Below are 11,059 nucleotides of genomic sequence, written 5' to 3' on the forward strand. Positions count from 1 at the left end.
ATATACCAACTACTCCTTGTCGTCTCCGGCCACAAAGCTCGTAGTATCCGCCGTAGTGTCCGCAGGCTCCTCCTTGGAAAGCAGCTTCTCCTTCTTTGCCAGCTGCTCTTTCAACAGCTTCTCCCTCTGTTTCAGTTCCATGGCCTTCTTCTCCAGCTCCGCAGCACGCTTAGCCAGTTCTTGCGCAGACTTGCGCTCCAGTTCTTCCAGTTTCTGGTGCTTGCTCATCAGAGTCTCATGCTTGAGCAGATAAGGCACGGTCTCGCTGATCTTACGAAGCTGTCTGGCGTTGATCGACGGCGACCCGGAGTACTGAGACGAGACAGAAGGAGAGTTCGGTAGCCGAGGCGTCGTGGTCGGTGTTGCTGCGTTTGAGCCCGTCAATCCAGCATCCGCAGGCGTCTCTCCCTTGTCATCTACCAACGAGGTGAGCTCGTCGTCTTTCTGGAACGAGTAGTCCGATTCCGGCTTGCCCTTGATGATCTCTGGCGGCTCTGTCAGCGAGGTTGCGCTGAGCTTCGAGGCCACGGAGTCCACCTTGCCGTCCTTGGTGATCTTGGTGGTGCCTGTGGTTCCCGTGGACAGCATGGACGAGACTCTCTGCGAAGGAGCATCGAACTTGGCCATAGACTTGGAGTTCGCAATGTCGGCGAGGTTCGACATCGACGGCGGCTCCACGATTCCTCCGGCCTCCGCAGCACGCAGCTCCTCAAGCTCGGTGACACTCATCAGTTTTTCCGTACGGTAGTTCTCGTACAGGAAGTCGTGCGTAATGTCCTTGAGGTCCTGTAGATGGGAACCGAGTAGAACAGACTTCAGGACCGGGAAGTCTGAGTACTCGGTGTTGTTGATGTCAATGGACCCCCATGGGTAGGTTCTCACGCGGGTCTTGACGCCGTTGATTTCTGCTTCTTCGTCAGAGGTGATCACGGCAAACGGCTGCATCTCGCTCAGATACCGGTTTTCCTCCACGACGTCGTCGTCGTCATCTGCGTCGTACTCAAACTGATAGATCGGAATTTTATGATGGTCTATGTCCTGCATGATGTTTCTCTTGAAATTGAGAAGTTCTGTTTTCGTGAACGAGTCGGCTCTGCCTATGACAGGAATCACGTTCACGAACTTCGACAGCTTCTTCATCGTGTCGACGTCCAGCTCGCGCAGCCCGTGGCCTGTAGGCGTGATGAAGTATAGACAGACGTGCACTCTGGTATCGACAAACCGTGGGTTTCTTCTGACCCTGGTCTCTTCTGCCAGGACGAGATCGAACTGCTGTTCGAGGAAGTTGATGATCTCCGTGGCACACACCTCGTTGTTGATGTTGTCGCCAAAGCCTGGAGTGTCAATGATAGTCAGCAGCAGCTTGGAGTCGTCCTCGTCGAGGATCTCAACAGAGGTCTCTGTGATGGAGATACCAGGCTCCTGACTCGCGACTTCCGGGTCAAAGACTCTCTCGTACTCGGTGGCGTCCGAGACCACGCCGCTCAGGTTGGCAAACGTAATCGTCTTGCGGATCGTCTCCCCGCCGGTTGGCTTGTGGTACTGGTACCTGTGCGGAAGGATGTTTCTCTCGAGAAGTGAGTTGACAAACGAGGTCTTGCCTGTTCCTGCACACCCGCACACCATGACCGTGAACCGGATGCCTCGCTTCAGGTCTTTCTGGCGTCTCAGCACCGCAGAAGAGTTTCTCTTGGACATTTGGCTAGCTGGTGATGAGTGTCCTTTTTGTTGTTTTTTCACGCGTCCAGATATTTAATTTTCTGTCATGCTCACATCGGGCAATCTCATAAAAAGTTCCTGAATTATCTCTCCATGTCCTTTAGAACCATCGACGCAGCCCGCGCAGCACTGCTGGACCAGGAGCTCATGTCCACAATGGGCTTCTCAATTGACCAGCTCATGGAATTGGCAGGTCTGGCCGTCGCTCAGGCCGTCTACAAAGAGTACCCGCCTTCCTCCGCCCAAAGTTGCTTGATCCTTTGCGGCCCAGGAAACAACGGCGGGGATGGCCTCGTGGCCGCCAGACACCTCAAGCTCTTTGGCTACGCCCCAAAAGTGTACTATCCAAAGCCAACAAACAGAGAAATATTCACTGGACTGACCACCCAGCTCCGCAACTTCAACGTTCCATTTGTGTCTGATCTTACGCCAGAGCTCAGGTCATGTGACCTGATCGTCGACGCACTGTTTGGGTTCTCGTTCAAGCCGCCAATCCGCAAACCGTTCGACGCGGTCATCGAGAGTATGCTGCAGGCGCAAAAGAACGGGAAGAAAATCATCGCCGTGGACATCCCGTCCGGCTGGGACGTCGACAAGGGCCCTGTCACCAGAGAAATCTCCGATTACCAACCAGACCTGCTGGTATCTCTCACGGCCCCCAAACCTTGTGCAAAGCTTTTGAAGCAAGGAGCACTACATTACGTGGGTGGGAGATTCATCGACAAGACTTTTGCAGAAAAGTGGAAAATCGACGTGCCTGAATACCCCGGCATCGACCAATGCGCAAAGGTCGATTAGTTACCATACGGACAACGGTGAGCAAAAATATATGCAATTCATACGAGAATGAAATATGGCAAGCAAAAGAACTGAATAAACACACTTAATGATACGGAAAATGTCCCTTATTCGCTGGAAAACCTCGACAGACTTATAACAAGAGCTAGTAATACAATGGAAAATTCATGATCGACAACCAAGCTCATTTCGGATACTGGGAAAGCGGCATCTGTTGATAGGAATACTGTTGGAATCCATTGTACTGACTTCCACCATTCTGTACAGCCGCCCCGGAAACGTTGCCGTTCTGCGTTGTATTATTCTGGGAACTGTAGCTTGGATTATTGGACCCCCTTCTGTTCTGGCCCGGGCCCCTCACACCTAGTGGATTCTTGCTGAAACTCAAGCGGATGCCTCCTTTATTGTTCGAGGTAGATCCATTGGCACGAGGAAGCGTGCGACCATACAGTTCTGCCAATGCCCGTGTAGCGTAAGCAACATCTTCGAACTCAACAAAGCACATTGGTCCATGATGCGAGCTTGATCCGCTACCTGTATTTTGCTTCGTTCGGAAGGATAACCTGCGGAAACCTTTCTGTGGTTGGAACAAAGTACGAAGCTCAAGCTCTGTAGCGTCAGGTGGCAGATTACCAACATACAGTGTGTTGCATGGTGGATTTTGGTCAGCGGGATTCGCGGGTGGAGGCACTCTGGCTAACAATGACAACTCGGGAATATGCTGCTGCTGCTGCTGTTGTTGAGAAGTCTGAACCAACGATTGCTGGAACGGAGGCGACGTGATCGAAGGCGTTGAAGCTCCGTTAGCAAGCATCGATTGCTGTGTTCCGTTAGATTGCGAAGGAGCACTAGTAGCAGGCGTTGATTGGTTTCCATTGAAAAATGCAGATCCTTGTCTTCTTCTATCCCATTCGTTTGTGATCGGGGTGGGCAATCCAGTCGGAAGGGAGGAAGCTAGACCGGTGTTGATGGTCAACGACTCAGAGATGTTCTTAGTCGGCGTATTGTTTGCGGGAGAAGACCCACTCTTAGATGTACTAAGATTTTGCTGCGACGACGGTAGACCATTGCTTCCCGTGGACCACGGTCTGACCATCTGGTCGTACTCATTGTGCGAGTCCATCAGAAGCACACCTTTATTAGTCGATGCCAACAAAGGCGAAGTCAGTTGATCAAAGACGTTCTGCGTGGACGACGTTGAAGCCACAGAAGCAGTGTTCTGTTGCCCTGGTATCAACCCACCCGGCAGGGCAGAAGACGGTTGGGACGGCACAGTTTGAGGTTGCGATGCTGATGATGAAGTTGATGAAGTGGAAGAGCCGGGAGGGATATTTGGATTATTATGACCAGAAAATGGATCGCTGAAAAGAAATCTCGATCTTTGCGTGCTTAGCGGAGGTCTTTTATTCAGTCCAATATTCGATGTCTGAGGTGGGCCTAGCGAGCTAATTACCGGAAAAGCTGATGAGTTGTGAGATGGCGACGTTTGTGCATAAGGCGAACTAGCAAATGACGAAGTTTGATCAAGTTGGTCGTTGACCAATTCCACGTTGACCGGCTGATATGCAGTGCTGAACAAGCATTTGTCGTCGAGAAGCTGCGCAACTTGCTGTGCAGTTTTCAACGAGCTAAACTTGGCGATGATGACGGGGCTCGATGACACAGAACCATGACTAGAAAGCGATGTCGAGATCGGCCCGTTATTCAACGGCACGGGAGACGACCCATGAGTTGGCGAGTCCACTTCATGGACAACATCAACAAAAACAACCTCATCTAGGCACAGTGAAAATATGAGAAAAGCCTCCCGTAGTGTGGTGTCCGATGGCACATTTTTGATTTTCAACACAGCACTCGGTATGAGATTTGATGTCTTCAATGACAAGTTGGACATTTGTTCATTTAGTTTAGGCTCATCGTGGTTATCCTCCCTGGTGCTCGGGGTCAATGTGTCTTCCGACGTATTATTTAGCTTTGTTTCCAATTCTCCGGACATTGTTATGGCGATTATTATATGCACCTAAAATACGCGTTTTTTCGGTATAGCCCTGAAAAAAAAAGTTTTGAGCCAAACAGCCGAATGGAGATAATTGATAAGTCGATCGGTAATAAAACGTTGTGAACACTCGATAACGTCGAGAATCTGAATTTTCGTAACGTAGTGAACTGGAAGTATCTCACGTGGTAATAAAAGATTCTGTAACGACTCTTCCAGTACCCAATCCGATGGGAAAACCTTGCTGTTTGTTGATAGGTGGATTGATGTTTACTATAAATTGGAGCGATAAAAGCGTAACAAAGTCAACAAATTGAGAATTCAAGTTGACTGGCACCTAAAGTTATTAATTTGACCCTTTAAAAGGGATAGAGCATAGTATTATGGCAAGGTATCCGCTAGGTTGAAGATAGAGATAGGTTTAACTTTTTCTTTTGTGGAAATGGGAAAACGTCGATTTTTTTGCCCTTCCAGTCGGCCCAGTTTACGTAATGGCGATTCAAATTCTTATTGGCTGAAAATAACGCAGTTGGGGTCGATTTTATTGAATTTTGGCAGCACTTTCCTAAAACGATAAAATATACTGCCTAGCTCGGCCAGCCTCAAACGGGCTCGGCCGGGTAAGGTTTATCTCTAACAGTATTACCCTGACCATTTTCCACTGCACATGAACAATGCTGATCGATGCCTTCAAGCCAGCGGATTATGTAAGTTCTGTAAGTATATGTATCTAATTTATGCATGTCACAAAATCCATACATCAAGATACCACAACACTGACTTTGCAATTCTTGTGATTTGTCTTGTTTCTCTCCCCTTTAAATAGCAAGTTCGTTCCCTCAAATTACATTTGCTATTTTCTTATGTGTTCATCTTCTTTGCACATGGGAGGACAAGACAGAAGATTTGGCAAGCGCAAGACTCAATTTGCTACCAGACAGAAAAAATCACAGGGGAAAGATACAGTTAAGGTTGCAACTGGAGAAGCAGATTTGGAGAAAGACAAGGAGTCGATCGGGATTAATTATAACGATTTGGCGGTGTGTTGTCTTCCTTTCATCATCCCAGCCAACCATCAGATCAACGAAAGAAAGTATTCCAAAGACATTAACTTGAATTTATTATACAAAGAAACATCTAACCCCAGATCTCTTTCTTACAAGAGCGCAACTGAGATTAGCAGACAACACCTAATGAACGATTTGATTGGATCCATGCAGATGCTGGGACTCATTTCTGATTCGGCAGAGGAAAAACGGTCCAGATTTCCTTTATCTGGCCTGTACTACTCCGATTCTGAGGAACCAGATCTGGACGACGACGTGGATGTCGAAAACCGTCTTGCGCAAACCAGAATCAAGCACAGCAATTTATTTGACCCTATGGGAACTGACATGAAGACACAGAATACAGTGGACCTAGTTACCCACGAAGATCCTTTCAATCTCCAAACGAAGAACATGGGACAGTTAGGTTCAATGGTGCTTTATTGAGCCCGCTTTCATTTGCATTTTCGCTATATTTAATCTCACTCAACGCAATTGCTGTGATTGATGAGCGGAGCTTTGCCATCAGATATTGATAATTCGCAACACTTCGTCATCTCGCCCCTTCGATAAGGATTTTTTCGCATTCTCTTCGAGCGATATGTTGACTTGGATCAACCACTCACTTCTGAGAACTTCATTGGCAGTGAGTCTTCCATCTGGAGCTGGGTTCAGCATCTTTACGACAGTTTGTCTGCTAATTTCCGGCAGTTTCAAGAAAGTCGAGTCTAAGTTTTTGTTTAGTTGGTAGGAGTCTAGCTGATCCAGCGATGCCAACTCAAATTTACTTCTATATTTTTTGAACTCATAGTCCTTGGAAGTTGCAGCTGCCCATGGTTTCTGTAAGATGGCGATGTTAAAGTACAGGATGGCTAGGGCCCAAACGTCGATGGCTCTGTAATTGATTTTCGTTGCGTCGATTTGGTCGTCGGCGACATTTTTGTATTCGTACAGTTCAGGCGATTTGAAGGAGGTGGTCCCGAGCGAGAGGAACTCTGCCGTTACCGTGTAGCTCTCTATGCGGGTCAGGTCCATAGCGTTGCCAAAGTCGCCCAGCTTGAGCTCGCCCTTCTCATCAATCAGAAAATTCTCGGGCTTGATGTCTCTGTGCACTATATTTCTCGAATGAAGGAACTTGATGGCCTGGGCGCACTTGAGGAAAAGGAAGTCTTTGTTCTGAGTTGAAATTTGCAGATTCAGTTTTCGAGCTTTAGATAGCAGCGACAAGAGGTCGCCGTTTTTGCAGTACTGGATCAATATGGAGTAGACGGGCTCGTCTTGGCCGGTTTCCAAAAGAAACTCGTAAACACCCAGCACACTGGCGTGTCCCTGGACGGCTTTCAGTGTGGCAAATTCATTGAGCGAGTTGAACAGGTACGTTCTGACGGACTCTTGTGGTCTGCGCTTGAATCTCTTGAGGACGACTACTTGGTTGCGATCCGAATTCAGACGGCACTTGTAGATCGTCCCGCCCGAGCCCTGGTCGATTTCGCTCTCCTTCGACACGAGCGAGTCGACAGAGGGGACGTTTAGTTCGATGTCCTGCGCCGAGCCGAGCCGTGCAGGCGACGAGAGTTTCTCGAATAGCCGGTCTACCTCGTACATTTGCTGGTTCTGCAATTGCAGTCGAAAACGAGTATGTCTGGTTTCCCAACTGGGACATTCACAGAGGGAGGGAGGTGCAGGAGAAGAAACGAAACCTGGCCCCCACTATTTTTACAATTGGATGGCATATAGCGGCCAGTGCAAAGGTGTGGTATTTTTCTAAATTTTGTAAGCTCTAGAACATCTGCCCATTCCCGCAAATGACGACCGCAGTCCCCGAAGTCTCAGTCTCGGTCGTCACTCCGGCGCAGAGCGCTGCCTCGCCCGACCATCTCAAGTCGCCGTGGCTGGTGAAACGGCTGTTTGATGCGTTTGCAGACGCCGTTGTCGAGCAATCGAACGAGGCAGGGATCCCTGGGAATCGCAGCAAGTCCTTGATCTCGTACTGCATTTCGCCGTTTGCGCTGCTCTGCATGCTGACGGCGACCGTTCTCAACCGCATAGTCATTTTTGCAAGCACAAGAACCAACAAGAGACTGCCGAGAGTGTCCAAGATCCTGCTGCGTCTGACGGCGATCTACCTGCTGATGGAGGGCAGCTACGGGCTTCTTGCGGCGCTCAAACTTTACACGCAGTCGCCGCTGCTCAAAAGGCTGATTCCACGCTACTACGACTTCGACAAGGACACCTTTGCCGGCTACACGTTTCTCGGGCTCAGCTACAGCCCGGAGTATTTCGCGCGAACGACGGTCTTCAAAGACAAAAAGACAACGTTTTACGGCCCCACGCCGGCAATTCTCAAACCGTTTTACTTGGCGCTGTGCCTCAGCCAGGTGCTAGAGACGTTTGTTGCCGTCACGAGCGGGTCTGAGGCCTGCATCGAGAACGGGCTCACGCTGTTCGAGTACTCGCTGGCGTTCCAGGAAGTGCAGACGGCAAACCGGCCGTCGACGGAGCTGTTGCTCATCGGGGCCACCGCGCTCGCGCACCAGCTCAACATCCATCTGCTGGGTCTCTTTGACAAGCAGAAGTACCGGCTTATTTTTTCCACGCTCATCGGCACCTTCACATTGACACTTTACACCAAAACGTTCATATCTGGCAGAATCACGTACATGCCGTTCACCGTTGTGATGGGCTACCTGCCGCAGATGATCACGCTGCTCGTGATCGTGTCCAGTCTGCTCATTTTCCTGCTCGCGGCGCTGTTCAAAGGCTCGTTCTCCGACCTCACTTTCAGCACGCTGACCCAGCACCTCGACTCGATCGACGTCTCCCTTGCAGACGATTTCTACACGGCCCTCATCAACATGGGCACGTTTGTCATCAACGCCGCTTCCAAGCAGAGCTACGTCAAGGAATTCGACACCGTCAAAGTGCCTGCCACCACCTACCTCGAGGCTGCACAGCCCGGGTACGGCAGGAAAATCGACAACCATCCGGAGCTGGCTGCGTACCAGCTGCAGCAGCGGAAAAAACAAACCAGGCTGTGGATGGTGATGCGGCGGGCACAGGATATGCGGCGACTGCTGTTTGGTTTCGCCAAGCTGCTTGGCGGGCTGGTCTGGGGACGACACCCCGTTGCTGACGACGATCGCGTCGTGGACGACGTGCGCGAGGAGGATTGGCGCAAGCTGCGCGAGCGTAACGCCCAGATGCTGCTGGGCGAGCGTGTGGACGTTGACGAGCTCGACGAGCAGCAGCTGCAGCAAAACTACGCACAGCTCTTGCTCAGCTACCAGCTGTCGGACGTCGACTCCTCGGCAGACTACAGTCCTGAATTCTTGGAGAGCGAGAGCGAGCCGGAAGACGAGAATGCCGTCGAGAGTGTCGTCGACAACGAGCTCGGCCAGCTGGTGTCTGCGCATGACCTGGAGTCGTTGGTCGATCCGCGGTCGCCAGAAGAGATCCAGTTCGCCCGCATTCTACAGCAGCACCTCCATTCGTCGTCCACGCTCACGCGGCGCAGGTTCAGCGAGAACTACACGCCCGACCTGCGGCTCATGGACCTCATCAGAGAGAAACGCGTCGTCCGGGACGAAGACCTCGGCAACTGCGTGATATGTCACGTGAACGCGCGTCAGGTGATCCTGTGGCCGTGCAAATGTCTTGCCATCTGCGAGAGCTGCCGCGTGTCGCTGTTTGTGCGCAACTTCAACGAGTGCGTGTGCTGCCGGTCGAAAGTCGACGGGTACAGCAAGGTGTATATTCCATGAGCTCCCTGGTTTTGGAGCCCTGGAAAGATAATGGCTCGGATGTATTTATTACTAAAAAGTAAACAAGGCGTGCGTGGCCCAATACTTTGGCGTTGGGCAAATGTTTTTTTTCAAAAGCAGTAGTTGATTTGTTTACATTTGTTAAAACAAGATACCACGGCCTTTTTATTGGAACCATTAGATTTAAAAAGGTCTTTAAGCTTTAACAACACCGCAAGTTGCAATGAGAGAAATTGTAAGTGTGCCAGGCGTGGGTGTGTGACGCGTATTTCGCGCGGCATCCGCCTAAAATCCACAACCCACCGCACGAAAGTTGCGGTGGGTGTTTGAAGCAAATACTAACTGTCTCAAGATCCATTTGTCTACTGGCCAGTGTGGTAACCAGATTGTAAGTATAGTCGACTCGTCTTAAGAGTGCTAACGTATCAGGGTGCTGCCTTTTGGGAAACCATTTGTGGCGAACACGGTCTAGATGCTGACGGAAACTACCACGGAACAGATGACATCCAAAAGTCTAGGCTCAACGTCTACTACAACGAAGCAAGCAGTGGAAAATACGTGCCAAGAGCAGTTCTCGTTGATTTGGAGCCGGGCACCATCGACACTGTCAAATCGTCGGAGTTTGGTAACTTGTTCAGACCAGATAATCTTATATACGGCCAGTCCTCTGCTGGCAACGTTTGGGCTAAGGGCCACTACACAGAAGGTGCAGAGCTTGTTGACTCTGTTTTGGATGTTGTCAGAAGAGAGGCTGAAGGCTGCGACTCCTTGCAGGGTTTCCAAATCACCCACTCCTTGGGTGGTGGTACCGGCTCTGGCATGGGCACTCTGCTGATTTCCAAGATTAGAGAGGAGTTCCCCGACAGAATGATGGCCACCTTCTCTGTGATGCCTTCTCCAAAAGTCAGCGACACCGTCGTGGAGCCGTACAATGCTACGTTGTCTATCCACCAACTGGTCGAGAACTCGGACGAGACCTTCTGTATCGACAACGAGGCCTTGTACGACATTTGCGTCAGAACTTTGAAATTGAACCAACCATCCTACAACGACTTGAACCACCTCGTGTCCTCAGTTATGTCTGGTGTCACCACTTCGCTCCGTTTCCCAGGACAATTGAACTCCGATCTCAGAAAGCTAGCCGTGAACCTTGTGCCATTCCCAAGGTTGCACTTCTTCATGGTTGGCTATGCTCCGCTGACCTCCATTGGATCGCAATCGTTCAGATCGCTGACTGTCCCGGAACTGACCCAGCAAATGTTCGACTCTAAAAACATGATGGCTGCTTCGGACCCAAGAAAGGGAAGATACCTCACTGTTGCTGCTTTCTTCAGAGGTAAGGTTTCTGTGAAGGAGGTCGAGGACGAGATGCACAAGGTCCAGACCAAGAATTCCGACTACTTTGTTGAGTGGATTCCAAACAACGTTCAGTCTGCCGTTTGTTCTGTTGCTCCTAAGGATCTCGACATGTCCGCCACGTTCATTGGAAACTCGACTTCCATCCAGGAGCTGTTCAGAAGGGTCGGCGACCAGTTCAGCGCCATGTTCAGAAGAAAAGCGTTCTTGCACTGGTACACTTCCGAGGGTATGGACGAGATGGAGTTCACCGAGGCTGAGTCCAACATGAACGACCTTGTCAGCGAGTACCAGCAATACCAGGACTCCAACGACATTGACGAGGAATTGGAATACGCTGATGAGGCTCCATTGGAGGATATGATGGAGTAAGCGCAAGGTAT

General features: G+C 50.3%; 7 protein-coding genes across 7 annotated transcripts; 4 read left to right on the forward strand and 3 right to left on the reverse strand.

Annotated features, from left to right (window-relative positions):
- Nucleotides 1–9: 9 nt before the first annotated feature.
- Nucleotides 10–1,698, reverse strand: KL911_004614 (uncharacterized protein; the record flags this gene model as incomplete). Its single annotated transcript, XM_043199925.1, has 1 exon — nt 10–1,698. The coding sequence occupies one exon, from the start codon at nt 1,696–1,698 to the stop codon at nt 10–12; it is 1,689 nt and encodes a 562-aa protein (XP_043052516.1).
- Nucleotides 1,699–1,812: 114 nt separating this feature from the next.
- Nucleotides 1,813–2,517, forward strand: KL911_004615 (uncharacterized protein; the record flags this gene model as incomplete). Its single annotated transcript, XM_043199926.1, has 1 exon — nt 1,813–2,517. The coding sequence occupies one exon, from the start codon at nt 1,813–1,815 to the stop codon at nt 2,515–2,517; it is 705 nt and encodes a 234-aa protein (XP_043052517.1).
- Nucleotides 2,518–2,701: 184 nt separating this feature from the next.
- KL911_004616 (uncharacterized protein) lies at nt 2,702–4,513 on the reverse strand (the record flags this gene model as incomplete). The annotated part of the gene is made up of 1 exon (XM_043199927.1): nt 2,702–4,513. The coding sequence occupies one exon, from the start codon at nt 4,511–4,513 to the stop codon at nt 2,702–2,704; it is 1,812 nt and encodes a 603-aa protein (XP_043052518.1).
- An 884-nt stretch (nt 4,514–5,397) lies between these two features.
- Nucleotides 5,398–6,006, forward strand: KL911_004617 (uncharacterized protein; the record flags this gene model as incomplete). Its single annotated transcript, XM_043199928.1, has 1 exon — nt 5,398–6,006. One exon carries the CDS (start codon nt 5,398–5,400, stop codon nt 6,004–6,006), a length of 609 nt encoding a protein of 202 aa, XP_043052519.1.
- A 78-nt stretch (nt 6,007–6,084) lies between these two features.
- On the reverse strand, nt 6,085–7,164 carry KL911_004618 (uncharacterized protein; the record flags this gene model as incomplete). The annotated part of the gene is made up of 1 exon (XM_043199929.1): nt 6,085–7,164. The coding sequence occupies one exon, from the start codon at nt 7,162–7,164 to the stop codon at nt 6,085–6,087; it is 1,080 nt and encodes a 359-aa protein (XP_043052520.1).
- A 200-nt stretch (nt 7,165–7,364) lies between these two features.
- On the forward strand, nt 7,365–9,320 carry KL911_004619 (uncharacterized protein; the record flags this gene model as incomplete). The annotated part of the gene is made up of 1 exon (XM_043199930.1): nt 7,365–9,320. One exon carries the CDS (start codon nt 7,365–7,367, stop codon nt 9,318–9,320), a length of 1,956 nt encoding a protein of 651 aa, XP_043052521.1.
- Nucleotides 9,321–9,543: 223 nt separating this feature from the next.
- Nucleotides 9,544–11,048, forward strand: KL911_004620 (beta-tubulin; the record flags this gene model as incomplete). The annotated part of the gene is made up of 2 exons (XM_043199932.1): nt 9,544–9,574; nt 9,706–11,048. 2 exons carry the CDS (start codon nt 9,544–9,546, stop codon nt 11,046–11,048), a joined length of 1,374 nt encoding a protein of 457 aa, XP_043052522.1.
- Between the last annotated feature and the right edge of the window lie 11 nt (nt 11,049–11,059).

The sequence above is a fragment of the Ogataea haglerorum genome (genome assembly GCF_019207285.1).
Source record: "Ogataea haglerorum isolate 81-453-3 chromosome Unknown 81-453-3_NODE_15_length_226208_cov_100.181872, whole genome shotgun sequence".
NCBI lineage: Eukaryota > Fungi > Ascomycota > Pichiomycetes > Pichiales > Pichiaceae > Ogataea > Ogataea haglerorum.